This window comes from Loxodonta africana, chromosome 8 (genome assembly GCF_030014295.1).
Source record: "Loxodonta africana isolate mLoxAfr1 chromosome 8, mLoxAfr1.hap2, whole genome shotgun sequence".
NCBI lineage: Eukaryota > Metazoa > Chordata > Mammalia > Proboscidea > Elephantidae > Loxodonta > Loxodonta africana.
Window position 1 is genome coordinate 45,158,947 of NC_087349.1, and position 25,846 is coordinate 45,184,792.

At 36.7% G+C, this 25,846-nt stretch overlaps 1 protein-coding gene and 1 pseudogene across 3 annotated transcripts in view; both read left to right on the top strand.

The window, feature by feature from the left end:
• ORC5 (origin recognition complex subunit 5) overlaps positions 1-25,846 on the top strand; it is a 174,806-nt gene that overhangs the window by 21,244 nt on the left and 127,716 nt on the right. For all 3 annotated transcript variants that reach the window (XM_064289884.1, XM_003407195.4, XM_064289883.1), the window contains exons 5-11: positions 81-192; positions 2,476-2,606; positions 14,600-14,648; positions 14,735-14,825; positions 17,541-17,593; positions 19,586-19,698; positions 23,865-23,912. In XM_064289884.1, coding sequence (XP_064145954.1) covers positions 81-192; positions 2,476-2,606; positions 14,600-14,648; positions 14,735-14,825; positions 17,541-17,593; positions 19,586-19,698; positions 23,865-23,912 — 597 coding nt within the window. The remainder of the gene's footprint in view (positions 1-80; positions 193-2,475; positions 2,607-14,599; positions 14,649-14,734; positions 14,826-17,540; positions 17,594-19,585; positions 19,699-23,864; positions 23,913-25,846) is intronic.
• On the top strand, positions 8,033-14,593 carry LOC111749746 (dnaJ homolog subfamily C member 15-like; annotated as a pseudogene).

Below are 25,846 nucleotides of genomic sequence, written 5' to 3' on the forward strand. Positions count from 1 at the left end.
TTTCTTTGAAAGAAAAATCCGAATAGTTCTGATAAAGATTTTTAAATGCAAAGTTACTTTTATTTTTCTTTCTTTTACAGACTGACAGAAACGTGACTGTTATCTTTCTCAGTGAAATTATTTGGGAAAAGTTTCGTCCGAATACTGGATGCTTTGAGCCATTTGTTTTGTATTTCCCTGATTATAGCATAGGTAAACTGTAAAACATTGTTTTGGCAAATGATAGTAAAATAGTTTTTGTAATTTGAAAGATTAAATTATTTTGTTCATATTGGGATACTTTGATGTCTTAATCTGTTAAGGTTTGCTGCCAGTCTCAAATAAAATGTTAGTTATGTTTCTGTACTTGTAAAGTTTTCGTTTTGGACGTGTGAGGTGTTATTCTCTGTTTATAATTACTGAACTCTTTCAATTGAGAAGTTTTTACATAGTTGCGTTAATAGTGTGTATTTATATTTTTTGGTCAGTACAATAAGATCTACATAAAAAAAGAAAAAAAGTATTTTTTGATCAGTACAATAAGCTCTACATAGTGTAGGGAAAGCATCCATACAAATTAGATTTAGGTCAGGCTGGCAAAGTGTGTTAAAATTGTACTGGAATCTTTATCAGGTACTTGATTTAAGTACCATGTAGAAAGTATCTTTGTATTTTGTAAATTTTATTTTTCATTACTGTAATTCTTACAGTGCCAACTGCAAGCCCTTGTGTTTCTTATTTCTTCTGGGTTGTATTTAATCTCAAAATTTAAAGATCCTGGTGATTTTTGCTTTTAGAAGAACACAATGGCTTTTTGTGCTGCTGAATAGCATTGTAGATTAATAATTGGCTGTCACTATAGAAAGATGATTCTTCTGGTCCACAGATTCTGATTGTAAAGCATCAGGTGGTTAGCAGGCTATAAAAAATTTGCATTCCCTGACCTTGGCCTCATTAACACTATCCCTCAGAACTAATCAGCTCTAAACATTCTTTGTTAAGACTAACACATTTTTGCCTGTTTTTATAAGAACAGCAGTTGAATAACACTTTCTACCTTAGCTAATTAGCTGAGATAGAAAAATATAACCCAAAATAGAGGAAGGGTGCCCTCGTTTTCAATAGCTTCTCTTCCATGATAATCACAAAATAAGGAGAAGAGAAAAAGACAGTTTAAAATAAAAAGGGTAAATCAATTTCATTTCATAAAACAACAAAAAAAAAATCACATTTATTTATACTTATGTCATCCCTGTTCATAACTAAACTTTTTCATGACTACTTTTTGGGTCTACATACTGAAAAATTATTTTGAATTTAAGAAAAATTTTAATGTTGGCGTTGTATATCTTAGTGTAGTGAGTTAAAGGATGGTATAATGACTTAGAGAATTTGATTAAGAATTTAAAAAGTAAGGATACAAAGCAGCCCAGGTGGAGAGACATAAATAAAGTGAACTTGCTAATTTTAGAAAGTATAGGTTAATAGATGTTGAAAAGTATATAGTGAGCCAAGTTTAATTTTACTAAATTTTAGGGGTCTTTTCTGTATCTTCCTTATTTTCTATATCTTCCTTTTTTTAAACAAAAAATACCATAATCAGACAAAAAACATTCAAAAAGGGAACATTATTTTATGTGATAAACTTATAGTCAGAGGAATAATGGAACCAGCGCAAAAGGATGATCTTAGTGGCTAATATCAGACATCCATGATAACTTGATATACATTATCTATAGGAATATGGTATCTGTTGTGCAGTATGCCCTCTCCTCTCAGCACTGATGGCTAGGGGCCCGGTTTGGAATTTTCATTTTCTGGCTTCTACCACATGGAGATTGCTCCTTTTTTTTTTGTTAATGTTTTTCTTTTTCTTCTTCAGATGGGTTATAATGCACTTAATTTGTCTTGGCTTAGCTATTGTGTCAGGATAGTCAGCTATTGTATCAATATAGGTTGAGTTATGCTGTGATAGCAATCTGAAAACCTCAGTTGCTTGTAATTCCCCACCTCCCAGCCTTTGTGTTATTGTTGTCTTATATCTTACTTATCCGTTTATTATAAATCCCATAATACATTATTAATTGTTTTCGCTTTAAACAGTTGTTTTTTAAGTAAATACAAAGGTGAGAAAGAAAATGTCTTACAGTTTATCCTGCTTGAAATTTTTTGAGCTTCATGTATTTGTGAATGTATAGTTTTCATCAATTTTGATACTGATTTCGGCAGTAATAAGGTTCTCGAGATTTTCTTTAGATGTCATTGTTCTACTAGTCTTGACCAATATATATATTTTTTACATTAGATTTGATTCGTGATTGTTTTCTTTTACCTGTTTCAAAATTTATATTACTTTTCTAATCTCATAACAATTTTATTATTCCTTAATTATTGATAGCCCTGGGTACATTGTTTAAACCTTTGTTATAAAATATTAGAAGACATGATTGGGGTGCTGTGTGACTCATTATAAAATAACTTGTGTCCTCTGAACAGGGAACCTTCAAAAGATCCTATGCAATGACCATCCTCCGGAATATTCTGCTGATTTCTATGCTGCCTACATTAACATTCTTCTTGGAGTTTTCTACACCGTCTGCCGGGATTTGAAAGAGCTCAGACATCTGGTGAGTTATCATCTTGCTTTAAAAATTATATGTCTTTGATCTTATACACAGAAAACCCTAAGGAATCCTCCAGAAAACTACTCAAACTAATAGAAGAGCTTGGCAGAGTCTCAGGTTATAAGATAAACATACAAAAAACACTTGGATTCCTCTACATCAACAAAAAGAACATCGAAGAGGAAATCACCAAATCAATACCATTCACAGTAGCCCCCAAGAAGATAAAATACTTAGGAATAAATCTTACCAAGGATGTAAAAGACCTATACAAAGAAAACTACAAAGTACTACTACAAGAAATTCAAAAGGACATACTTAAGTGGAAAAACATACCTTGCTCATGGATAGGAAGACTTAACATAGTAAAAATGTCTATTCTACCAAAAGCCATCTATACATACAGTGCACTTCCAACCCAAATTCCAATGTCATTTTTTAAGGTGATAGAAAAACAAATCACCAACTTCATATGGAAGGGAAAGAAGCCCCGGATAAGTAAAGCGTTACTGAAAAAGAAGAAGAAAGTGGGAGGCCTCACTCTACCTGATTTCAGAACCTTATTATACAGCCACAGTAGTCAAAACAGCCTGGTACTGGTACAGCAATAGACACATAGACCAATGGAACAGAATTGAGAACCCAGATATAAATCCATCCACATATGAGCAGCTGATATTTGACAAAGGCCCAGTGTCAGTTAATTGGGGAAAAGATAGTCTTTTTAACAAATGGTGCTGGCATAACTGGATATCCATTTGCAAAAAAATGAAACGGGACCTATACCTCACACCATGCACAAAAACTAACTCCAAGTGGATCAAAGACCTAAACATAAAGACTAAAACGATAAAGATCATGGAAGAAAAAATAGGGACAACCCTAGGAGCCCTAATGCAAGGCATAAACAGAATACAAAACATTACCAAAAATGACAAAGAGGAACCAGATAACTGGGAGCTTCTAAAAATCAAACACCCATGCTCATCTAAAGGCTTCACCAAAAGAGTAAAAAGAGCACCTACAGACTGGGAAAGAATTTTCAGCTATGACATCTCCGACCAGCGCCTGATCTCTAAAATCTATAGGATTCTGTCAAAACTCAACCACAAAAAGACAAACAACCCAATCAAGAAGTGGGCAAAGGATGTAAACACCCACTTCCCTAAAGAAGATATTCAGGCAGCTAACAGATACATGAGAAAATGCTCTCGATCATTAGCCATTAGAGAAATGCAAATTAAAACTACGGTGAGATTCCATCTCACTCCAACAAGGCTGGCATTAATCCAAAAAACACAAAATAATAAATGTTGGAGAGGCTGCAGAGAGATTGGAACTCTTATACACTGCTGGTGGGAATGTCAAATGGTACAACCACTTTGGAAATCTATCTGGCGTTATCTTAAACAGTTAGAACTACCATACAATCCAGAAATCCCACTCCTTGGAATATACCCTAGAGAAATAAGAGCCTTCACACAAACAGATATATGCACACCCATGTTTATTGCAGCTCTGTTTACAATAGCAAAAAGCTGGAAGCAAGCAAGGTGTCCATCAACGGTTGAATGGATAAATAAATGGTGGTATATTCACACAATGGAATGCTACACATCGATAAACAACAGTGACGAATCTGTGAAACATTTCATAACATGGAGGAACCTGGAAGGCATTATGCTGAGCGAAATTAGATGCAAAAGGACAAATATTGTATAAGACCACTATTATAAGATCTTGAGAAATAGTATAAACTGAGAAGAACACATACTTTTGAGGTTACGAGGAGGGGAGGGAAGAAGGGTAGGAGAGGGTTTTTTACTGATTAGTAGATAAGAACTGCTTTAGGTGAAGGGAAGGACAATACTCAATACATGGAAGGTCAGCTCAGCTGGACTGGACCAAAAGCAAAGCAGTTTCCGGGATAAACTGAATGCTTCAAAGGTCAGTGGAGCAAGGGTGGGGGTTTGGGGACCATGGTTTAAGGGGACTTCTAAGTCAATTGGCAAAATAATTCTATTATGAAAACATTCTGCATCCCACTTTGAAATGTGGCGTTTGGGGTCTTAAATGCTAACAAGCGGCCATCTAAGATGCATCAGTTGGTCTCAACCCACCTGGATCAAAGGAGAATGAAGAACACCAAGGTCACACGATAACTAAGAGCCCAAGAGACAGAAAGGGCCACATGAACCAGAGACCTACATCATCCTGAGACCAGAAGAACTAGTTGATGCCCGGTCACAACCGGTGACTGCCTGGACAGGGAGCACAACAGAGAACCCCTGAGGGAGCAGGAGATCAGTGGGATGCAGACCCCAAATTCTCACAAAAAGACCATACTTAATTGTCTGACTGAGACTAGAGGAATTCCAGCGGTCATGGTCCCCAAACCTTCTGTAGGCCCGGGACAGGAATCATCCCCGAAGACAACTCATCAGACATGAAAGGGACTGGACGATGGGTAGGAGAGAGATGCTGATAAAGAGTGAGCTAATTATATCAGGTGGACAGTTGAGACTGTGTTGGCATCTCCTGTCTGGAGGGGGGATGGGAGGATAGAGAGAGTTGTAAGCTGGCAAAATTGTCCCGAAAGGAGAGACTGGAAGGCCTGACTCATTAGGGGGAGAGCAAGTGGGAGTACGGAGTAAGGTGTATATAAACTTACATGTGACAGTCTGACTTGATTTGTAAACGTTCACTTGAAGCTCAATAAAAGTTAATAAAAAAAAAATGTCTTTTAGTATTGTAGAAATACAGTATAGAAATAGTGTGAAATAGGCTGGAAGCTGAAAATTTATTCTGGAAGTTTGGGTATCACTGCCAGAAGAAGGTAGTAAGCCTGTGAATTAGTACAGATCTGACCTGATCGGAAAACTTTCATTCATCTTTAGTTATTTCTTTTTACTCCTCCGTAAGAATGTTTTCTTTTTCTTCTCTCTTGTCTAATTGCAGAGAATGGAGAACTCCATTTAAAATCAAAATGAAGAGCAACAAAAAAGAGGTGTAAAAACTTAAAAAGCAATTTTACATCTCTTGGTTTTTTCTCCTAATGGACTTCTTTCTGCGTGTGGTGATTGTGGTCTAGGATCTAGGTGTACCTGAGTATGGGCAGAAGCTTTAATTACACGTCTTATATTGACCACTGACCTTGAACTGATAATCTTTGTATAAAATGTTCTTTTTATTAAAAAAAATTAGAATAGCTGTTTATATTCCACAGCCAGTTTGGAAAATGATCATATTTACTTGTATTTTTCTTTTACCTTTTTGCTTTAGTTGTGGGGCTGTGGAAAGGAAGGAGGCAAGAATATATTTTAGAATATCACAATATCTTTTTGAATATTTACTAAAATAATATCTTTTAGAAATCATCAATTAATATTTAAGATCCTGTTGCTCACGTGCAGCCCTGGTGGCACAGTGGTTAAGAGCTATAGCTGCTGACCAAAAAGGTTGGCAGTTCGAATCCACCAGCTGCTCCTTGGAAACCCTGTGGGGCAGTTCTACTCTGTCCTGTAGGGTTGCTAGGAGTTGGAATCGACTCAACAGCAACAGGTTTGGTTTTCTGGTTTATCGTTTATGTAAAGGAAAATAGTACTATGTGTAAGGCTAGAAAACAGTTACTTTCAAAGGTAAACAGAATCTTTATCTTTTAGCACATTTTCTTTGCTTTTCCCTTTTCTTTGCTCTGGGAAGTATTAAACTTAGAAGAATTCAGTGTATTTGAATGTGTGTTTGAGGCAGGGAGCATAAAAAAGATACCCATTTAAAATTGTATTCACATTTAGTACATTTTTGGAATTTTAGACTTCAGGCCTCTTCTGATTTACATGTAGATTTCAAACATCTGAGTAGAGAAAAAAACAAAAGGTAAGCTGTTTTAGTTTTGGCTTTTCTTCTCTGACAGTCCTTATGATATTCCCCCAAAATAATAATTCTAATTCTTAAAAAGGTCAATTGAATAAGTTATTTTTACACTGATAAAAATACCACAGAATAGTTCATTCTCTAAAATAAGCTTTAGGTAGTCTCATTGATAGCATGATCATTTATTAAAAACATTTGGCACACAGTCAGTTTTTTTTTTTTTATTAACTTTTATTGAGCTTCAAGTGAACATTTACAAATCAAGTCAGACTGTCACATGTAAGTTTATATACACCTTAATCCGTTCTCCCACTTGCTCTCCCCCTAATGAGTCAGCCCTTCCAGTCTCTCCTTTCGTGACAATTTTGCCAGCTTCCAACTCTCTCTATCCTCCCATCCCCCCTCCAGACAGGAGATGCCAACACAGTCTCAAGTGTCCACCTGATATCATTAGCTCACTCTTCATCAGCATCTCTCTCCTACCCACTGTCCAGTCCCTTTCATGTCTGATGAGTTATCTTTGGGAATGGTTCCTGTCCCGGGCCAACAGAAGGTTTGGGGACCATGACCGCCGGAATTCCTCTAGTCTCAGTCAGACCATTAAGTATGGTCTTCTTGTGAGAATTTGGGGTCTGCATCCCACTGATCTCCTGCTCCCTCAGGGGTTCTCTGTTGTGTACCCTGTCAGGGCAGTCATCGGTTGTAGCTGGGCACCATTTAGTTCTTCTGGTCTCAGGATGATGTAAGTCTCTGGTTCATGTGGCCCTTTCTGTCTCTTGGGCTCTTAGTTATCGTGTGACCTTGGTGTTCTTCATTCTCCTTTGATCCAGGTGGGTTGAGACCAATTGATGCATCTTAGATGGCCGCTTGTTAGCATTTAAGACCCCAGACGCCACATTTCAAAGTGGGATGCAGAATGTTTTCATAATAGAATTATTTTGCCAATTGAACACAGTCAGTTTTTTATAGTTCAACTCATTTTCCCCTGAATATCATAGTTTTCTTAGAAATGTTGTTTTTTCTAGAAGTTACTCAGAGAAAAGCTTAGCCAGAGCTTTACAGTCTTCGAGAATGCAGTGCCAAGTTATGGATGGTTGTTTATTTTTTGGTCTCAGTGGCTAGTGGCAGTGATTAGAGGCTTACTGACTGAGAAGGAGGTGCCAAAATAATTGAGGTATGTATGAGAGAAGGAGCACAGGATTTAGTATTAAAATACCTCAGTTCTGCTACTTACCAGCTGTGTCGTGTTGAGTATGACGCTTAATTTTGTCTGCATGTCAGTTTCCTCATTTCTAAAGTGAGCTGAAGAGTACATACCTCAGGTGACTTTTATGAGCATAAAATGAGATAATCTGCATTAAGGTGCTTGTAAATAGTAAATATGATGTTAGGTGATGTTACTGATAACACTAATGGTAATTCATTGGAATAAACTTCTTTTAAAATACTGGTAATTTGTGGTATGATCATTTTATGCTAGTGATTTTAATTAAATAATATAGTTGCTTTTCATATAGCTAGGACTCAGCAACTCCAAGGAAATAGAAGTTTTGAGGATGGGGCTGGGTAGGTGGCCAGTGGGTGTTTGGAGAGCAGGAGGAGTGAGTCCTGGCAGCAGGGTGGTGAGAGGAGCTGGTGCAGTGAATCTGCTCCAAATCCAGGTAGACTTCTGCTGCCTCACACAGAGCTCAGCCATCTCACAGTGACATTCTCAAATCTCAAATGCTTTAAAGTATTTTTAAAAGTTTTTTTTCTTTCCTTTTTGATGATGGAGAGATTGTGATAGTTCTAAAATGGTTGTACACTTGTCCTCTAGCTGTCAGTGGACTCATAAAGACAGTATACACTAATATGTCTGTACATATTGGTCATTTCAGCTTATTTTCCATATTGCTGTATGCAAGGGAAAAATGGCCTCCAAGAACTGGAATTCATTAGATTGAATGCATAAGGTCTCCAGGAACTGGAATGTAAAATTTTGTGAGTAAAGCATCATGTAGTCCAGCTCCAGAGCATAAGCTCATAACCACTATATGACACTATCTCTTAAGAGTAGCTGGCCTTTATTGAGTACTTACTGTGTGCTTGGCACCATTCTAAGCCTTTTACTGATATTAATTCATTTAATTCTGAAAACAACGCTATGAAAGAAGGCGCTGTTATAAATCCCCATTTTGCACATGAAAAAACCTAAGTTCTGTTATTTACCAGGTGTTATTATCCTTTTTGAACTTTAGTTTTCTTATCTGTTAAATAAGTATAATACCTACCTGAGAGGAATTTTGCCATGATAAAAAGAAAGAACATATGTGAAATGCCTGATACCTATTGGGAATCGATCAATTTTAGTTCCCTTCCTTCCTTTACTGAGCAAAAGTTCATGGGCTTGGCATCGCCTCTGCGGATGAGGGGCTGCACTGCACCTAGGACTTGCTGCTCTCAGCCAAATGGCCAGACGCTGACGTTCACAGAGATTGGCGGGAAGTTTGATAGCCGTAGGACTGAGTGTTACAGCTTTTGCATTTGCAGGTCGCTGTACATTTCAGATCTGGAAACGTAGAATAAGTAATCACAGAAACTGCAATCCTACTATAAAGGAGGGTTTGAACAGAAAATGAGTAGGCGAGGAGCTAGTCTTATTTTAGGTGTAAGCCCTTTTGCTGGCAAGGCCAAGATTAGAACAGTTGATAGGAGAATTATGATTTTGAACCACCTGTATAAAGGTGGATCTCTACTTAGCAACCAAAATAAATGAAACAAAAGACTTGCTAGAATCGAGCACCAAATATTGATTGATGCTGAAGAACCACTCTGAAGGGAAAAAAAAGGGGGGTGTGAGGAGTTTAAAAAAAAAAAAAAAGTCCTGCAGATTAATCTGTACCACAGCCTTCATAATCTTCATACATGTATCAACAATCATTTCTTCCAACATTAGGCTGTTTAACAAAGATCAATTGACAAAAAATAGTTTATGGACTTAGAAATATCTACTTAAAATCTTACTGTGTGCAGGAACATCAACTGGAGCCCAGGTGTAGAGGCTGCTGCTAATACATGCTGCAGCCTTGTTTGAGGAGACACCAGATAAGGTCTTACATTAAAGAAAGGTGAGGTTTGAGAGGTGAACTGGCAGAAGAGCTTTCATTCCATCGATTGCCAGATTATACTTGACAGATAGCTGGTTGAATGGGCATTGTTTGCCATTCTTTTATATCTGTCATGGATTGAATTGTGTCCCCCCAAAATATCTGTCAACTTGGCTAGGTCATGTTTCCCTTGTATGATTGTCTACCATTTTATCTTCTGATGTGATTTCCCTAAATGTTGTGAATCCTATCACTAGGATATAATAGATGGATTAGCAGCAGTTATATTGATGAGGTCTACAAGATTAGGTAGTGTCTTAAGCCAATCTCTTTTGAGATATAAAAGAGAGAAGCAAGCAGAGAGACATAGAAACGTCATATCACCAAGAACGCAGTAAGGACGTTTGAATGTACAAAACTATTCATCACTTTTGAATACTTTAATGTGCATTTCTTACAAAGATATTCTTCTGTATAACCACAATTCAAACCAAACCCCATTGCTGTCTAATTGATTCCGAGTCATAATGACCCTAGAATACGGAGTAGAACTGTCCCCTAGAGTTTCCAAGGCTGTAGTCTTTATGGAAGCAGACTGCCATGTCTTTCTTCTACAGAGCAGCTGGTGGTTTCAAACCACTGACTTTTTGGTTGGCAGCCGAGTGCTTTAATCATTGTGCCACCAGGGCTCCTTATAACCATTGTACTACCTTCAAAATCAGGGAGTTGATTCATTTCTATAATCTGATCTCAGCTAATATTCAGGATTTGTCAGTTGTCCCAATAATATCCTTCAGGGCAAAAGAATCCAGTTAGAATCACACATAGCATTTAATTATCATGTCTCTTGAACTTTCCATTTGGGAAGTTCTTCAGTCTTTGACTTTCATGACCTTGAGATCTTTGAAGATTACAGAGCGGTTGTTTTATAGAATCTCCCTGTTTGGCTTTGTCTGCTGTTTCCCTATGATTAGATTCAGGTTACGCATCTGACAGGAGTATCGCAGCCATGATGCTGTGCTGTTCTCTCTGCTTCCTATCAGATGGCACCCTATTTCAGTTTATCCCATTACTGATGATGTTCACTCTGAGCACTTGATTAAGATGGTGTCTTTTTCTCTTTGTAAGTAATATGTATTTTATGGGAAGGTATTTTGAAACTTTGTAAATATCTTGTGCCTCATCAGAATTGCAGTTTACTCATTTCTGTTTTCCTATCAGTTTGGAATGTTATCCTATTTTAAGCTAAAGAGATTATCTGATTGGGTCTGACCTAAACACATGAGTGCTTTAAAAGCGCAAAGTTTTCTCTGACTGGTCATGAAAGGGGAAGTGAGAGACTTGAAGCCGTCTGTAAAATGAGGATAATAATAATGCCTACCTCATAGAATTGCTTGGAGAATTAAATGAGTTAAGCACTTAGAGTAATAAGACAGTACATAGTAAGGCTTCAGTGCATGGTGACAATGCCTGTAAATTAGTGTTAATACAAGTGCTCTAAGTTCTGAATTTTGTTTCTCCAAAGTTTAAAAAATGTAGATATTCTAAAAGACAAAACAATTCGGAAATGTTTTCTACATGGCTTTGGAATATGTTTTTATATTTATATTTCAATATGTGTGTTACTTTTCTGTTCTGCATAACAAATTGCCACAGATTTAGTGGCTTAAAACAACACATGTTTATCAGCTCACAGTTCTGTAGGTTAGAAATCCAGGCATTATATTTCTGGATTCTCTGCTCAGGATATTTCAAGGCTGAAATTAATGTTTTGGCTGGACTGAATTCTCATCTGGAGGCTCTAGGGAAAAATTTCCTTCTAAGCTCTTTCAGATCGTTAATAGAGTTCAGTTCCTTGTAGTTGTAGGAATGAAGTTGCATTGTCCCAGTCAGCTGGGACCCACATTCTTGCTCTTTGGCCCTCTCTGTCTTCAAAACAGCAATGGCACATAGACTCCTCTCGTGTCAAATCTCTGACTTTCATGAGCAGCCAGAGAAGACCCTGCTTCTAACGGGCTCATGTGAGTAGGTCAGGTCCACTGGGATAATCTCCCTATCTTCTGACTCATAGCAACACTAAAGAACAAAGTAGAGCTGTTGCATTGGGTTTCCTAGGCTGACATCTCTATGGGAACAGATTGCCAGGTTTTTCTCCCATGGAGAGGCTGGTGGGTTTGAACCACCAGTCTTTCAGTTAGCAGTCAAGCACTTAACCATTGTGCTACCAGGGCTCCTTATCTTTAATCTCCTTTATTGTATAATCTTGGAACCTCTATTGGGCAGTTCTACTCTGTCCTATAGGGTCGCTATGAGTCGGAATCGACTCGAAAGCACTGGGTTTTTCTGGGTTTGGGGATTGGGGATCTTAATTGTATCTGCAGAATCCCTTCACAGCGGCACCTGGATTAGTGTTTGCTTGAATAATAGGATAAAGTATGTATATACCAAGGGCCAGGAGTCTTGGGGACTGTCTTAGGATTCTGCTTACTCAATATACTTGTGCTTGATTATATTCTAAAACATCATTTCAAATAGAATAATGAAGCCTCACTGAAAGTATCACAGAGGAAAAGTTGGAAAAGCTTTCTAAATTGCCTGGATATCTTTTGACAATTTGTTCATAATAGGTTGTTTTGCCTCGTAGAATAATACAAATTTTCTTTTCAGTGTGAGTGAAATAACAGTCTCTCTGTTTTACCTAAACAAGTTTTGATAACATGGTATCCTTATTGGCATGTGTGGGGTTTACATTAACTTTATGCAGAGAATTTAGTCTTTGTCCTAGGTTCCTGAGAGATAAACTCAAAAAAAAAAAAAAAAACAAACCTTAGAATTTAAGTGTCTTTGATAAGGACCTAATTAACAGGTTAGTTGAGGCGATGAGGTGACTTGGACTGGGGCTGGCCAGACCAGAAAGACCCTCAGCTTAATATCACCTCATGATACTAACCTTAGGAGAGAGGGGCTAGAGTTTGCATTACTTAATAGGACCCCTGAGTAAAAGCTCTGGACACTGAAGCTCCGTGTGCTTCCTAGTTGATGAAAGACATTGATGAACGTGGGAGGGTGGTGCGTCCTTTGAAACATGGAAGCTTCATGCTGGGAACCCTGCCAGGTCTTGCCCTGTGTACCTCTCCATTTGTATCATTTTTTTCCAACATTAAAACTGTAATAATAAGTATTGCACTTTCCATGAGTTCTGAGTCAGTCTAGTGAATTTTGGAACCCAAAGGAGTAGTGGGAGTCAGCAGATCAGAAGTAAGGGAGTAAAAAAAAAAAAAGATACTCATACAAGTTGATTTGGTAAACAAAACACAAAAGAAGTGAGGGATCCCAGGTAGGACTCCTGAGCTTGGGCTGGGCATCCTGAAGAGGTGGAAGGAAACCAGCAGGTTTATATAACTAGCAGGTCAAAAATGAGGGTGTCATATGAACTCTGCAGCTTGTGTGGTGCCTGCCTGTTTAGCTGTCTGAAGGACGGCACCCCTTTCATTTGTAACATCTGACCTAGCTCTGGGTGGCTAGGGTCACAGAAGTGCTGCATAGGCAGCTGGTGTCAGAATTGAACAGAGAGGTGAAAAGTGGGAATTTTATGTATGTTGATTAATATCCTTGCATATGGAGGTAAATGGACATAATATTGCAGAGCATGTTTGAATGTTGATAAAGTTGTGAAAAATATTTGGACATATTTTCCGTGCATATAATATTCTGCTTTTTAGTAAGGACTAGGCTTTATAACCTAAGATAGAGATTGTGTTTGAACTATTAAATGTACTCATTACAACCATATAAATTTTAATTTTTTAAAATTGTGGTGAAAATATACACACCAAAACGTCCACATTTACAAACAATTGTATAGTTTTATATACCTACTAAGTTCTCATGGAAACACGTGGAAAATATTACTTTTCCTCTTAAAATAATTTATTAAAGTAAAACTGGAAGATAATCTAAAATTGTCTTTATTGCCCTTTTACTGCTATTTGTAAATTATTAAACATATTTTAAATGTTTCAACCAAGAAGAAGCCAGTATGTTTTTAGCCATGTTGTTTACCAGTTATTGCTAACACTATGTCATCTTAGTGTCCTTAACCAGTGCTCACACCTGAAAATCTGAAACTGAAGTAAGAAAGTTGGCTAAAGTGAAAATTTCTTCTTTTCATCCTTCCCTCCCTACACTTAGTAAAATTTAGAAGATTTTCCTGCCATAAGCAGATGCTTCTTATGAAATAGCATATGAAGAAATGTCTGAAGAATCTGGTTTTTTAGTTTGCTGTTATTCTCTTAATTTGAGGTTGTACAGTTACACATTTATGTACATCTTTCCTCTAGGCCTCATTATTGAATCATTTCACTATGAAATACTTGGGAACAAATTAATATTGACAAATAGCAGTGGTACATCTTTACCAGTTTAAATTATTTTTCAGTAGAACTCCAGGGTTGATTTATTAGAAACTACCAAGTAGTTATGATTACTTACTTAGTGCTTCTCAAACTGTAGAATACATAGAATTTCTAGAGAGCTTGTTAAAAAACGGATTACTAGGTCTCATCCCCAGATATTCTAATTTAATATGTCTGGTGCCGAGAGCGTGCATTTATAATAATCTCAGGTTCTGCTGCCAATCCAAATACTTTGAGTCATACTGAACTAGATAATGTTCTATTTGTGAGAATGGTCAGACCCTTGGAAAATAAAAAAGGTTAATTCTTTGGGCTTAAGGACCTTTTATGGGATGTTTTGTGGTCCCATGTGACATAATTATCACCTAAAAGTATAAATTATGCTTTATTATATTACTTTATATCTAGAGGCTAATATGTTGGGCAGACTTTAGCCAATTTAGGAATACTTAAGTATTTTACTATCATTATTGATATATTTGCTGTTTTATTATTATAATAAGTTTTAATTACATTTTATTTGAACAATTGTATTAAAATTGCTTGAATTATAGTAAAATTTTTACTTGAAAAATAAATTTCGAATTGTGTTAGATCAGTGCTTTTTTTTTTTTATTTGCAGGCAGTACTTAATTTTCCTAAATATTGTGAACCTGTGGTTAAAGGAGAAGGTAACTATGCAGTTTTACCTTTTATTTCTTTTGAAGAAACCCATTATTAGTTCTAAATTATTGAATTTTTCTTCCTTTTGGGGTAGCAAGTGAACGTGACACTCGTAAACTTTGGAGAAATATTGAGCCTCATTTGAAGAAAGCCATGCAGACTGTTTATCTCAGGGAAATATCGAGGTAATTTTCCTCTCTTTTTTATTTAGTATGTGTGTTATTTCTATTTTTCCTCGGGATATTTCCCCTACAAAAGTGTACATATTTTCTTTTACCTTCTTCATATTGGGGAAAAATGTTATGTAACTTTTGCAGGTTTGAATCTTATCCTTATTGTTTTGGAAAGGGCAAACAGTTTTTAACCAATGTTAACACTGTTTGAAACCAGGCATATAGCTAACAATCGCCTATTTTTTAATCTGAAAAGCTACTGGAAAATCAGTATTGGCTTTATTTTTCATAGCTATGCAAAAAAAAATTTTTTTTTTTATGCTAGATATTTAATGATATAATGAAAATTTATTTGATTATTAAAGACATGTATAAGTCAGATCATAAATTGGTATTTGTCTCATGAGAATTTTATAGTAATGAAACTACTTGGGAGAGAAAATGGCAACATAGTGCAGTGGGAAGAACATGGTTTTGATTTTCAAATCAGCCAATTTTGGTTTATGTGGTCTTTGCAAGTCACCCAAAACTTTTAGGCCTCAGCTTCCTCCTCTAACAATAATGAAGAGCCTTATAGATTTTAATTTAAACCTGGTTACAAACCAATAGACAAAAATTAAAAGTATCAACATTATCTGCTTTTCTTGATTGCTAGTTAGTTTTATTAATATTTCTCTCCCATAAGTATCTTATTCTGTAGCTACTTTTTTTCTTTGGTTTTGATTTAATTAGTGGATTAGACTGTAATTCAGGTAAAAGTTTAATAGTTTCTGAATAAGTAGAAACATTACAAATAATCTATTGTTCCTTTTCCCTTTTCAATGATAATTTATTTGATGAAAGTTTTTGGAAGTCAGTTTTTTGGAAAAGCTGTGAGCTGCTCTTCTACAGGTAGAAAAAATTAGATGCTTGTTAAAATGATGTTTATGTAATAATGAAAGGACATCTAGTATCCCATAGGAAAATGGTGGCCACCTATATCCAGATCTCTCTGCAAGATCAACACGGAGAGCAAATAAAACCACTCACAACCCTTGCCTGCAGTATAACTAGGATTCAGAGACGACTACAAATTTTACCTATATGTAAATAGTGAAATAAACAACTGAAACCAGCAGAGCAACTCTGGAATTCCTGTGGAAGTGAAAAATCATGGGAAGACTGCAAGGAGAAGAGGAGAGGATAGTAGGGACATGGTTGACGAATAGTGGTGAAACACAAATGAAATCACCTCCAGAAGGGGAGTTTCACCCTGAGTGGAAAATATCAAGAACAAGTCTGAGACCCAAGGAGTCAGAGCACTGGTTACTGGAGAATCAAGAGGAAGTGTTTTTTAAGAGGACCAGAGTTAGCCTCGCAGTCTTGGGAAAGTAGTGTTTCTGAGGGGGGATAGGGAGATGATTTGGAAGGGCATGGCACCCCTTGGAGGCTTGGTAGTGAAGGGAGAAAAAAGAAACTAGGTGTGGAAATTAAGGATCTGCCCTCTCTGCTCCCCCCCACCCCCCCAAGAAAAGAGAACAACAAAAATCAAGATAAGTGAATATCTCCCCTTCAAAATGGTACTATATATTAAAGAAACTGTTATTTTTATACAAGAAAGCACTTCAGAATTAAGAAATCTAAACTACCCTAAGTCATCTCTCCTGCCTTCATAGAATCATCTGTTATTGCTGATCCAGGCAGTTGTTAGGTATTTCAGAATGAAGAGAAAACAACATAGAAAAGCCATACAAAGGTATTATAAGAAGAAATAGAAAATGTGAATGTTGTGGGTTGAATTGTGTCCTCTAAAAGATATGCTGAAGTCCTAGCTCCTTATACCTGTGAATGTGACCTTATTTAGAAATAGAGTCTTAGTAGATGTAATCAAGTTAAGATGTGATCATACTGGGTTAGGGTGGGCTCTAAACCCAGTGACTGGCATCCTTAGAAGAAGGCCACGTGAAGACACAGATACACAGAGGGAAGAAAACCAGGCAAAGATGGAGGCAGAGACTGGAGTGATGTGTCTGCAAGCCAAGGAACACCGAGGATTTCGACAGTCATCAGACTCTAGGAGAGGGGGCTGGAACATACTCTCCCTCAGAGCCCAAATCACTTCTGGAAATTGGTAGTTGAAACTCTGGCTCTACCACTTAGAGGCTTTGCAACCTTAGTCAAATTAGTTAACCCCTTTGAGCCTCAGTTTTGTTATTTATAGAAGGAAGAAATGATACTGTCTCATAAATTTATGAGGATTAAATATGGTATGTTAAGAGCTCATTTTATAATAGATGTTTAGTCTTCTCCCTCCTCATTAAAGATGTTCAGTTTTCCCCTGGTATCCTTTGAGAGTTTTGATAATAACATTAAATGGGCAATTGTTATATAAGAAATCTTATCAATTTAAACTGTTTTAGAAGTCTGGGTTATAATATTAAAGCTGTTAAAAGTTTGTTTACACTTACAGAGAGTGGTGCTTCTTGATAACTTTTAAATTATCAGAGGAAAAGGATATTATTTAAAAATTAGCATCGGGTATTGATATATTAAGCTTATATTGTTATATGCACAACATGATTTTGTAGAGGTACGCACACGTGTATTGCATGTGTATATTACTCTCCTTGTTTATAAGGAAAATGAACCTATTCAATAAATTAAAACCTTTTCTAGGGTTCTTTTCTAAGTACAGTATATTCATTTCATGTATTTTCAGCCCATTTTTGCTCTTCTCTTTTCTTTCAGTTCACAGTGGGAAAAGCTACAGCAAGATGACACAGATCCAGGACAACTGAAAGGTTACCAGAAGTACTTCTTTAATTGATTGTAAATTGTAAAGATACTAAAGATAATACAAAAGGTGGCATCCAGTCAGTGAACAGTATTGTAAAAGAGAATTTACTTTTTAAGCTATAATGATTTTTTTTTTTACCAACCCCATGGCATGTTAATACTTTCCTTCTTGACCTTGAGTTCCCTACTACCAGCTTTCCTGTCCTCTCCTGCCTTCTAGTCCTTGCCCCAGGGCTGTTGTGCCCCTTTAGTCTTGTTTTGTGTTATGGGTCTGCCCAATCTTTGGCTTAAGGGTGAACCCCAGGAGTGGCTTCATTACTGAGCTAAAAGGGTGTCTGGGTACCATATTCTCAGGGTTTCTCCAGTCTCTGTCAGGCCAGTAAGTTTGGTCTTTATTTGTGAGTTAGAATTTTATTCTACATTTTTCTCCCGCTCTGTCTGGGATCCTCTATTATGATCACTGTCAGAGAAGTCAGTGGTGGTAGCCAGGCACCATCTAGTTGCACTGGACTCAGTCTCGTGGAGGCTGTGGTAGTGGTAGTCCATTAGTCCTTTGGACCAGTCCTTCCCTCGTGTCTTCAGTTTTCTGCATTCTCCCTTGCTCCTGACAGGGTGAGACCAGTGGAGTATCATAGATGCCTGCTCACAAGCTTTTAAGACCCCAGACGCTACTCAGAATGTTGTTGTTGTTAGGTGCCGTTGAGTTGGTTCCAACTCATAGCGACCCTATGCACAACAGAACGAAACACTCTCCAGTCCTGCGCCATCCTTACAATCGTTGTTGTGCTTGAGTTCATTGTTGCAGCCGCTGTGTCGATCCACCTTGTTGAGGGTCTTCCTCTTTTCGACTGACCCTGTACTCTGCCAAGCATGATGTCCTTCTCCAGGGACTGATCCCTCCTGACAACATGTCCAAAGTATGTAAGATGCAGTCTCGCCATCCTTGCCTCTAAGGAGCATTCTGGCTGCACTTCTTCCAAGACAGATTTGTTCGTTCTTTTGGCAGTCCATGGTATATTCAATATTCAATACTCAATATTGAATATGCCACTCAGAATGTAGAACATTATAAACTATGTTATGCCAATTGAGCTAGGTGTTCCCTGCGACCATGGTCCTTACAGCTTTCAACCTAGCAATTCGGTCCCTCAGGAAGTTTGGATGTGTCTGTGGAGCTTCCATGACCCTGCCTTGTACAGCTTGTGCTGGCTTCCCCAGTACTGTGCACTGTCTTACCCTTCACCAAAGTTACCACTTATTATAATGATATTTTGATTAATGGTTTTCCTTTAAGCGAAGCTCCAGCTTAATGGGGAGGAAATAAAGTTCAAATACTAATGTTCTGTTTTCCAAATATTAGATTATATCATGTGAAAATCAAACAGTTTTTACTTTTTTAAATGCTTTTTATGGAATGAAATCCAATTTTATGTTAACTTAATATCTGACACATAGTAGATCTTCAGTAAGTATCAGATTCCTTTTTTCCATCCTTTGAGAATCAGTGCTGTTTGACCAGCTCCGTTGTTTTATCTATCAGCATATCAGATGTGGCTCCATCAGTGAACCGTATAGCTTAGTAGGAGATACCTTTATGTATGTTAGCTGTTATATTAGGTAGAAAGTTATGTGGTCCATAAGTGAAACACATCAAGTAGAAATTCAAAGAAGAGACAAAATTTTCTCTTTTGCTGTGGTGGAGGATCATCAGGGAAGGATTCATGAAGATAGTGACCTTGATGAGAAGGATAGGTAGGATTTAGACTTGAGAATGGGAGGAGCCTAACAAAAGTAATAGAATGAGCAAAGCATGTTCTTAATAATAATGTTTATAGTGTTTATAATCACTCATCATCATCATCATCATGGTACTCTTAACTCAGGGAGTAGGCCATTTTGACTAGAAAACACTGAGAAAGTCAGAAGATCAGTGAGGAGATACTTAAATGCTAACGGTAGTCAAATAAATGCTTTTGTAACAGTGTTTTGTTTTGTAGGTCTCTCAGCGTATACTCATGTGGAACTTCCATATTACTCTAAATTTATTCTCATTGCTGCCTACCTTGCTTCATACAATCCAGCAAGAACTGATAAGAGGTTCTTCCTTAAGGTAATAGTAACATACTTCTTTTCACTTTATTTTTGAAAATCCCAGGCACATTTTGAAATTTCTCAATACCTGTACATTTTTAAGAGATTTTTTTGCAGAGATTAGAATAAGATTGCCAAATATGTATATAGGACTCATTCCCTGAAGGCTTTCGATTAAGAATACAACCTGAAATTTGGGTAGCTAGATGGAGCCCCAGTGATGCAGTGGTTAAGAGCTCTTCTGCTAACCAAAAGGTTGGCAGTTCAAATCCACCAGCCACTCCTTGGGAACCATATGGGGCGGTTTACTCTGTCCTGTAGGGTCGTTATGAGCGGAATCAGCCTGATGGCAACACATTTGGTTTGGTTTTGGTTTTAGGTAGCTTGCTAAAAGTGAGGAAATCAGGTATACCATAGGTACTAATTTTAGATTTAAAAAACACATAAATGAAGTTTTGTTTGAAGTATAGAGGATGAAAATACTTTCAAGGGCGGTCCCTCATTTATTGTTCTGAAGCGCCTGCTGTAGTGCAGCCCACTTCTTGTGCCGCTCTCCAGAGCACTCAGGAGCTGCTTCTGCATGTGCCTTACTTGGAGAGATCCCATTTTGAAATTGTCTTCCTTTTGAAAAATAAAATACAGTTTTACTTATTATTAAGTTTATTTTTATGTAAGAATATTCAGTTGAAAATTTAGGATTTTTATGAAACCTAGAAAATCTTTTCCCTGTGAAGTAATTAAAATAACTATTTTTTATTCTCGTGATGAATCCTTACCTGTTGCCGTTGGTTCTATTCTGACTCATAGCCAACCTTATAGGACAGAGTAAAACCGCCCCATAGTTTCCAAGGAACAGCTGGTGGATTCAAACGGATGACCTTTTGGTTAGTAGTTGAGCTCTGTGGTCAGCATTGTGCCACTAGATGAAACTAAATTGTAACTTAAGAAAAAGTAGTGTCATTAAAGAGTTATAGTCTTTTGTTATTTAGTAATAACTAACAAGTTTTAATATATACCAAAAAAATAAAATTTTTTTTTTGTGTTATGGGGAAAGTAAACAGTGTCCTTTCTGTCTAGTGTGGAATTTTAAACTAGTTTTACTGGAAATATCAGTGATCGAACTTGCAGTACATAAACCTAAGCTATTTTGTATTAACTAAGTGGTGTTAGATTGTTGTCAGCATGATTTCCCCTTTGTGTTTGTAATGGTGACCTTTCTTTAATTTTTTTCATTTATGTTTTAGAGGCTCCAAAATTGATCTCTTTTAGAGGTTTCTCAGAGAAACATTGGCCTGTAGTTAGATGATCTTAATTATGGCTGACACTGAAAAATTACCTGGTTTCAGGTATTTTCAACTCAAATTATATTTAGATGGGTTATTTTTTTTTCTCTAGTTTTTGTTATCCTCCTTATTTTGTCTTCCCTGGTTGTTAATAATAGGTTTGGCAGAGAATTAGCTTGGGTCTAAGGCACTGAGAGAATTTTGGTATATGCATCAGGGCAAGTAACTTTGGATTTCTTAATATATGTTATATCCATTCCTTCGTTTTTATAGAAATTCAAGATTTAATAGTATTAGACATGCTTACGGTAGGATTTTTCGTTAGTTTTTTGTATTTGGGACTAGCTGCTGTTTCTTAGGAGCCCTGATGGGTGGTTAAGAGCTTAGCTGCTAACCAAAAAGTCGACAGTTCAAATCCACCAGCCGCTCCTTGGAAACCCTATGGGGCAGTTCTGGTCTGTCCTAGAGGGTCACTATGAGCCTTCCATATGGTGTCTCTCTTTCAGACTTTGAACAACACTTTTAAGTGATAAATAATGTCTTTTTGTGAATATATAACCAAGCCAAAACTAAATATTTTCCCGCAGAATATGTTTTAATCATGCTAGAGCAATTAATATTTTAATATTTGATTGAAAATAAATGGAAAGCCATAAATATGTCTGAAATGAAAGTCACCTGAAATGTTAAACACTTTATTATAGTACTTTCTGTTTATATTAGTTTAGATTAAATTATAGTTGCTGGTCTAAAAGAAGAAAAAGTATTCCTAATTTATCTTACTTTTGTTTAATGTATAATCTCTGAAAGTGTCATTTAACTTGGAAATGGAGTGGTTCTTGGCAAGAGGGCACAGATAGGGGGAGCAATTTAGGTATTCAAATAGAAAAATTAGAGTACAGTGGAAAAACAGATATGATTAGCAGTGTATTAATATATTTTGAGTTGACGATAATTTAGTAAAGGTTTTGTGTGTGTAGAGTGATGAGTAAAAGGTGATTTGTACCTTTTTCTTCCCTCTTAGGAATTCTGACATTGTGTCTTGGGGCTCTATACTCCTAATCAATAGAAAATTTAAAAAGGAAACAGAAGAGAAAATCTATAATTCGTTAAAATATGAATTGGTGGGATGTAGTTTTTAATGTTTTGTGAGAACCAGATCCTATCTCATTATATATATACTGTAATTCCTGGTATCTTATGTACTTCATCATTCTTGTTATAGAAGAGTTTTATGTTCCTTCTAATTAAACCTCTTTTAATTCTGGATAATTCTATTGTGAATTGTAGAATAATTTGAAGAAAACCAGTTTTATTTCTTCAAGTAGTAGTAGTTGAAACAACTAACACTTAAATATTAAAATAGGCACTGTTGTAAGTGCCTTACATACATTATCTCATTTAATCCTCACAAATTATTGCTATTACCTTCATTTTACTGACAAGGAAACTGAAGCTTGAAGAGATGGCTACTTGGCCAATGTTAGCAAGACCTGGTAATTGCTGTTGCATAGTTCATATTGAATCTGCTGCTACTGCCATCATACTCATCCAGGTTGCCTTTTTCTCTTGCTTAGTATATGCAGCATGGGTTGGGGTTTTTTTTTAGTATATGCAGCAGCCTTTTATCTGGTTTGCCTCTCTCTATTCTCCAGACAGCAACAGGAACTATTTCACCATGTCAGTGAGATCATGCCCATCTTAAAGCCCTTCTGGGGCTTCCCATGCCCCTGAGAAAACCTTATACTTGCCATCCTTCCCAGGGCGGCCTACATGGCTTTGCCCCATCTGACCCCTGGCTTTCTCTCCAGCTGCAGTGTGGGCTACTTTTCTTCCTCGCTCCCTGTGTTCTGTTCACATTGGCCTTTCACATCCTCAAAATGCTTCAGTCTCTTTCCTACTTTAAAGTCTTTGTACATGTTCCATCTTTCTGGAAAGTTCCTTCCTTTTCAACCTTCAGGCTTTAGATTAAATGTTATGTTTTAAGAGAGATCTTCCCCGAACGCTCTATTTATAGGCCCTCTTTATTGTTTCCTATTTCACAGGTCATGTCGTGCTTATTTCCTCCTTTGGGCTTAAAACAATTTGTAATACATTTTTATTATTTGTTGTCTGTCTCTCCTACTACTTTTTAGCTTCATGAGGGCAGGGACCACATCTCCCCGCCACCCCCCGCACTATTGAATCCTGAGTGCCTAACTAAATACCTTTCAATCAGTGTTTATTGTATGAATTACCAACTTACTTTAAGGGATGAATGAAACCCATTTTTCTTTGGAAGTTCTCTCTGTCCCTTTTTTATTGTGCTTTAGGTAAAAGTTTACAGAGCAAATTAGTTTCTCATTAAACAGTTAATACACAAATTGTTTTGTGACATTGGTGGCCAACGCTGGAATGTGGCTACACTTCCCCTTCTCTACCCTAGGTTCCCTGTTTCCATTGTCTGGTTCCTGTCCCTTCCTGCCTTCTTGTCTTTGCATTTGGGCTGGTGTGCCCATTAGTTTTTGTATAATGATTGAACTATGAAGCACATTCCTGATATATGTTATTGTTGGCCCTACCCACCTGTCTGATCTTTCACGGAAGGATGAACCTTAGGAGTGACTTCAGTACTGAGCGAAAAGGGTTCTCTTTTTACAGCAATAAATTTGCTGTAATAAATATAATTTAGGAAGTATTACTATTTTAAAATCTCTTTATATGCAGAAGTAATCTCATATCCAATTAAAACCTAAGTCAAATCAGCCTAACATGTTGACATCTAATATATACAGAGTAAGAAGAATAAAATAAAAAACCTAACACAAAAATTAGTATTACACTTGCCACGTTTTAAATAGTTTTCTGTTTTTATGTAGTATTATCTTTTTTTATCTTAAAAATTATTTTTCCTTTCTTGTAGCATCATGGGAAAATCAAGAAAACCAACTTTCTAAAGAAACATGAGAAGGTATTTACGTTTTAACTTCTCTAATGGGAAAAACAAATGAAGTTAGAATACTGTAGTTAATGAATGAATGCATAATTGCATTAGTCATTTGGATGTAAGAACTTACTGTGTTTTGTTATGATGTCCTAATACTGTTATAGTAGTCTTTTGTTATGTTTAGTACAGTAATACAAGGCACATTCAGGCAAGGTGCTGCTGGAGATAGACTGAGTTGAGTCTTTATCCTCTCATCACCCATAGTCCTGTTCCCCACTGGCAGCTTTTAACTCTTTCTGGTCTTAATTTTCCTGATATAAATCTCCATAACTCTAGATTTATGCTTCTATCCCTATTTTTCTTGATTTACCTTGGTACTAATTTTGATTCCATTTTACCTCCTCAGAATTTCATTTTATTAGGTTTCCTTCTTCCATTCTTTCTTAATTCTTACCAGTCTTCATTCTCTTAAATGAATATAGTAGAATCTTTCCAGATTTTGCCTTCCTTTCTAGGTAGGGGGCCAGTTTGCACTTACAGCACACAAAATTAGTTCAGTGAGGAAGAGAAATGTAACATACCCTACATGTCACTAGACTACTTTCCTTTTAAGTAGGAAATGTATTTTCTCATCATCAAGTAAAAATAAAAGTGAAAATCAGAAAAGTGTCATCAGCTTTCACAGTATCATTGTCAACCTGATTACCTCCCACACTATTCCTAACACTTGAGGATTTTAGATATTTTTTACTAAATCACTTCCAAGTGTTAGTGAGGACAAGGATACCAGTTCTGTTTAGACATATCAACATTTGCCTTTATTTTTTGTGTTTCTTCCCTCTAAAACCAATTCATCCATCCATCCATCCATCTACCCATTCATTCATTCATTGTTATTTACTAACAATCCTAAGTACTGTCAATACAGAGGTGAATAAGGCATTTTCTGTTTTCTAGGCATTTGTCTAGAAAAAGAAAAAGCACAAACAAGTGTATCATGATGATAATAGTAAAAGCTATTGAGTACCTCTGAGCCAAACACTGCTAAGCTCTTCATATGATCTCAGTTCTCACAGTGTACCTAATGAATGTGGGTACTGTCATTATCCTCATTTTCTAGGTGAGAAAACTTGAATTTTAAAGAGAAATTAAGTAACCTCCCCAAGGTAACATAGTTAAAGTGGTAGAACAGGCATCCAATTCCAGGACTGCTTAACTCCAAAGCCTGTGATGCTTTTAACCACTAACATTGAACTCATACACCTGAAAAAGAATTAGCATCTAGAATTTTTAAAGACTCACATAAACCAACAAGCAAAAGACAAACCCAATAGAAAAATGGGTAAATGATACAAAAGAAGGAGCTTGAATAGCAGTAAACATGGCATTATTATTAGCCTCATGCACTAATGAGAGAAATGCAAATTGAAACAACAGCGAGGTGTTATTTCACACCCTCAGACTGGCAAAACTAAAAGAAGTCTGATGATTCCAAGTGCTAGAGATGATACGAAAAATAAGAGCCTGCCTATTCTGCTGGTTGGCACTATCTAATAAAGATAATACGTGAATATACTTCGTGTTGGTCAGGATAGGCGGCTGGACTATGCTGTAGTTTCTCATTAGCTTAACAACACAAAGGTTTATATACTGCTCACAGCTCAGTTGAATATGAGTTGAATGGCCTTCCTTCATCTTATAATGATGTCAAGTGAAACGTGGTGAACTCCGAGGTTGCTATCAAATGGAAAGAGGACTAAAGTGGTTGAAAGGATAGGCTTAAAAGTAGCTTGCATTACTTCTACCCACATTCCATTGGCCAGAGCTTAGTCACGTACTCTTTATCTAACTGCGAGAGAAACTGAAATACGTAGTATTCCTATTTACCCAAGAAGAGGAAGCAATGTTGTTAAACACATAGCACTGTCTGCCTTATACTTAACCCAGCGATTTTACTT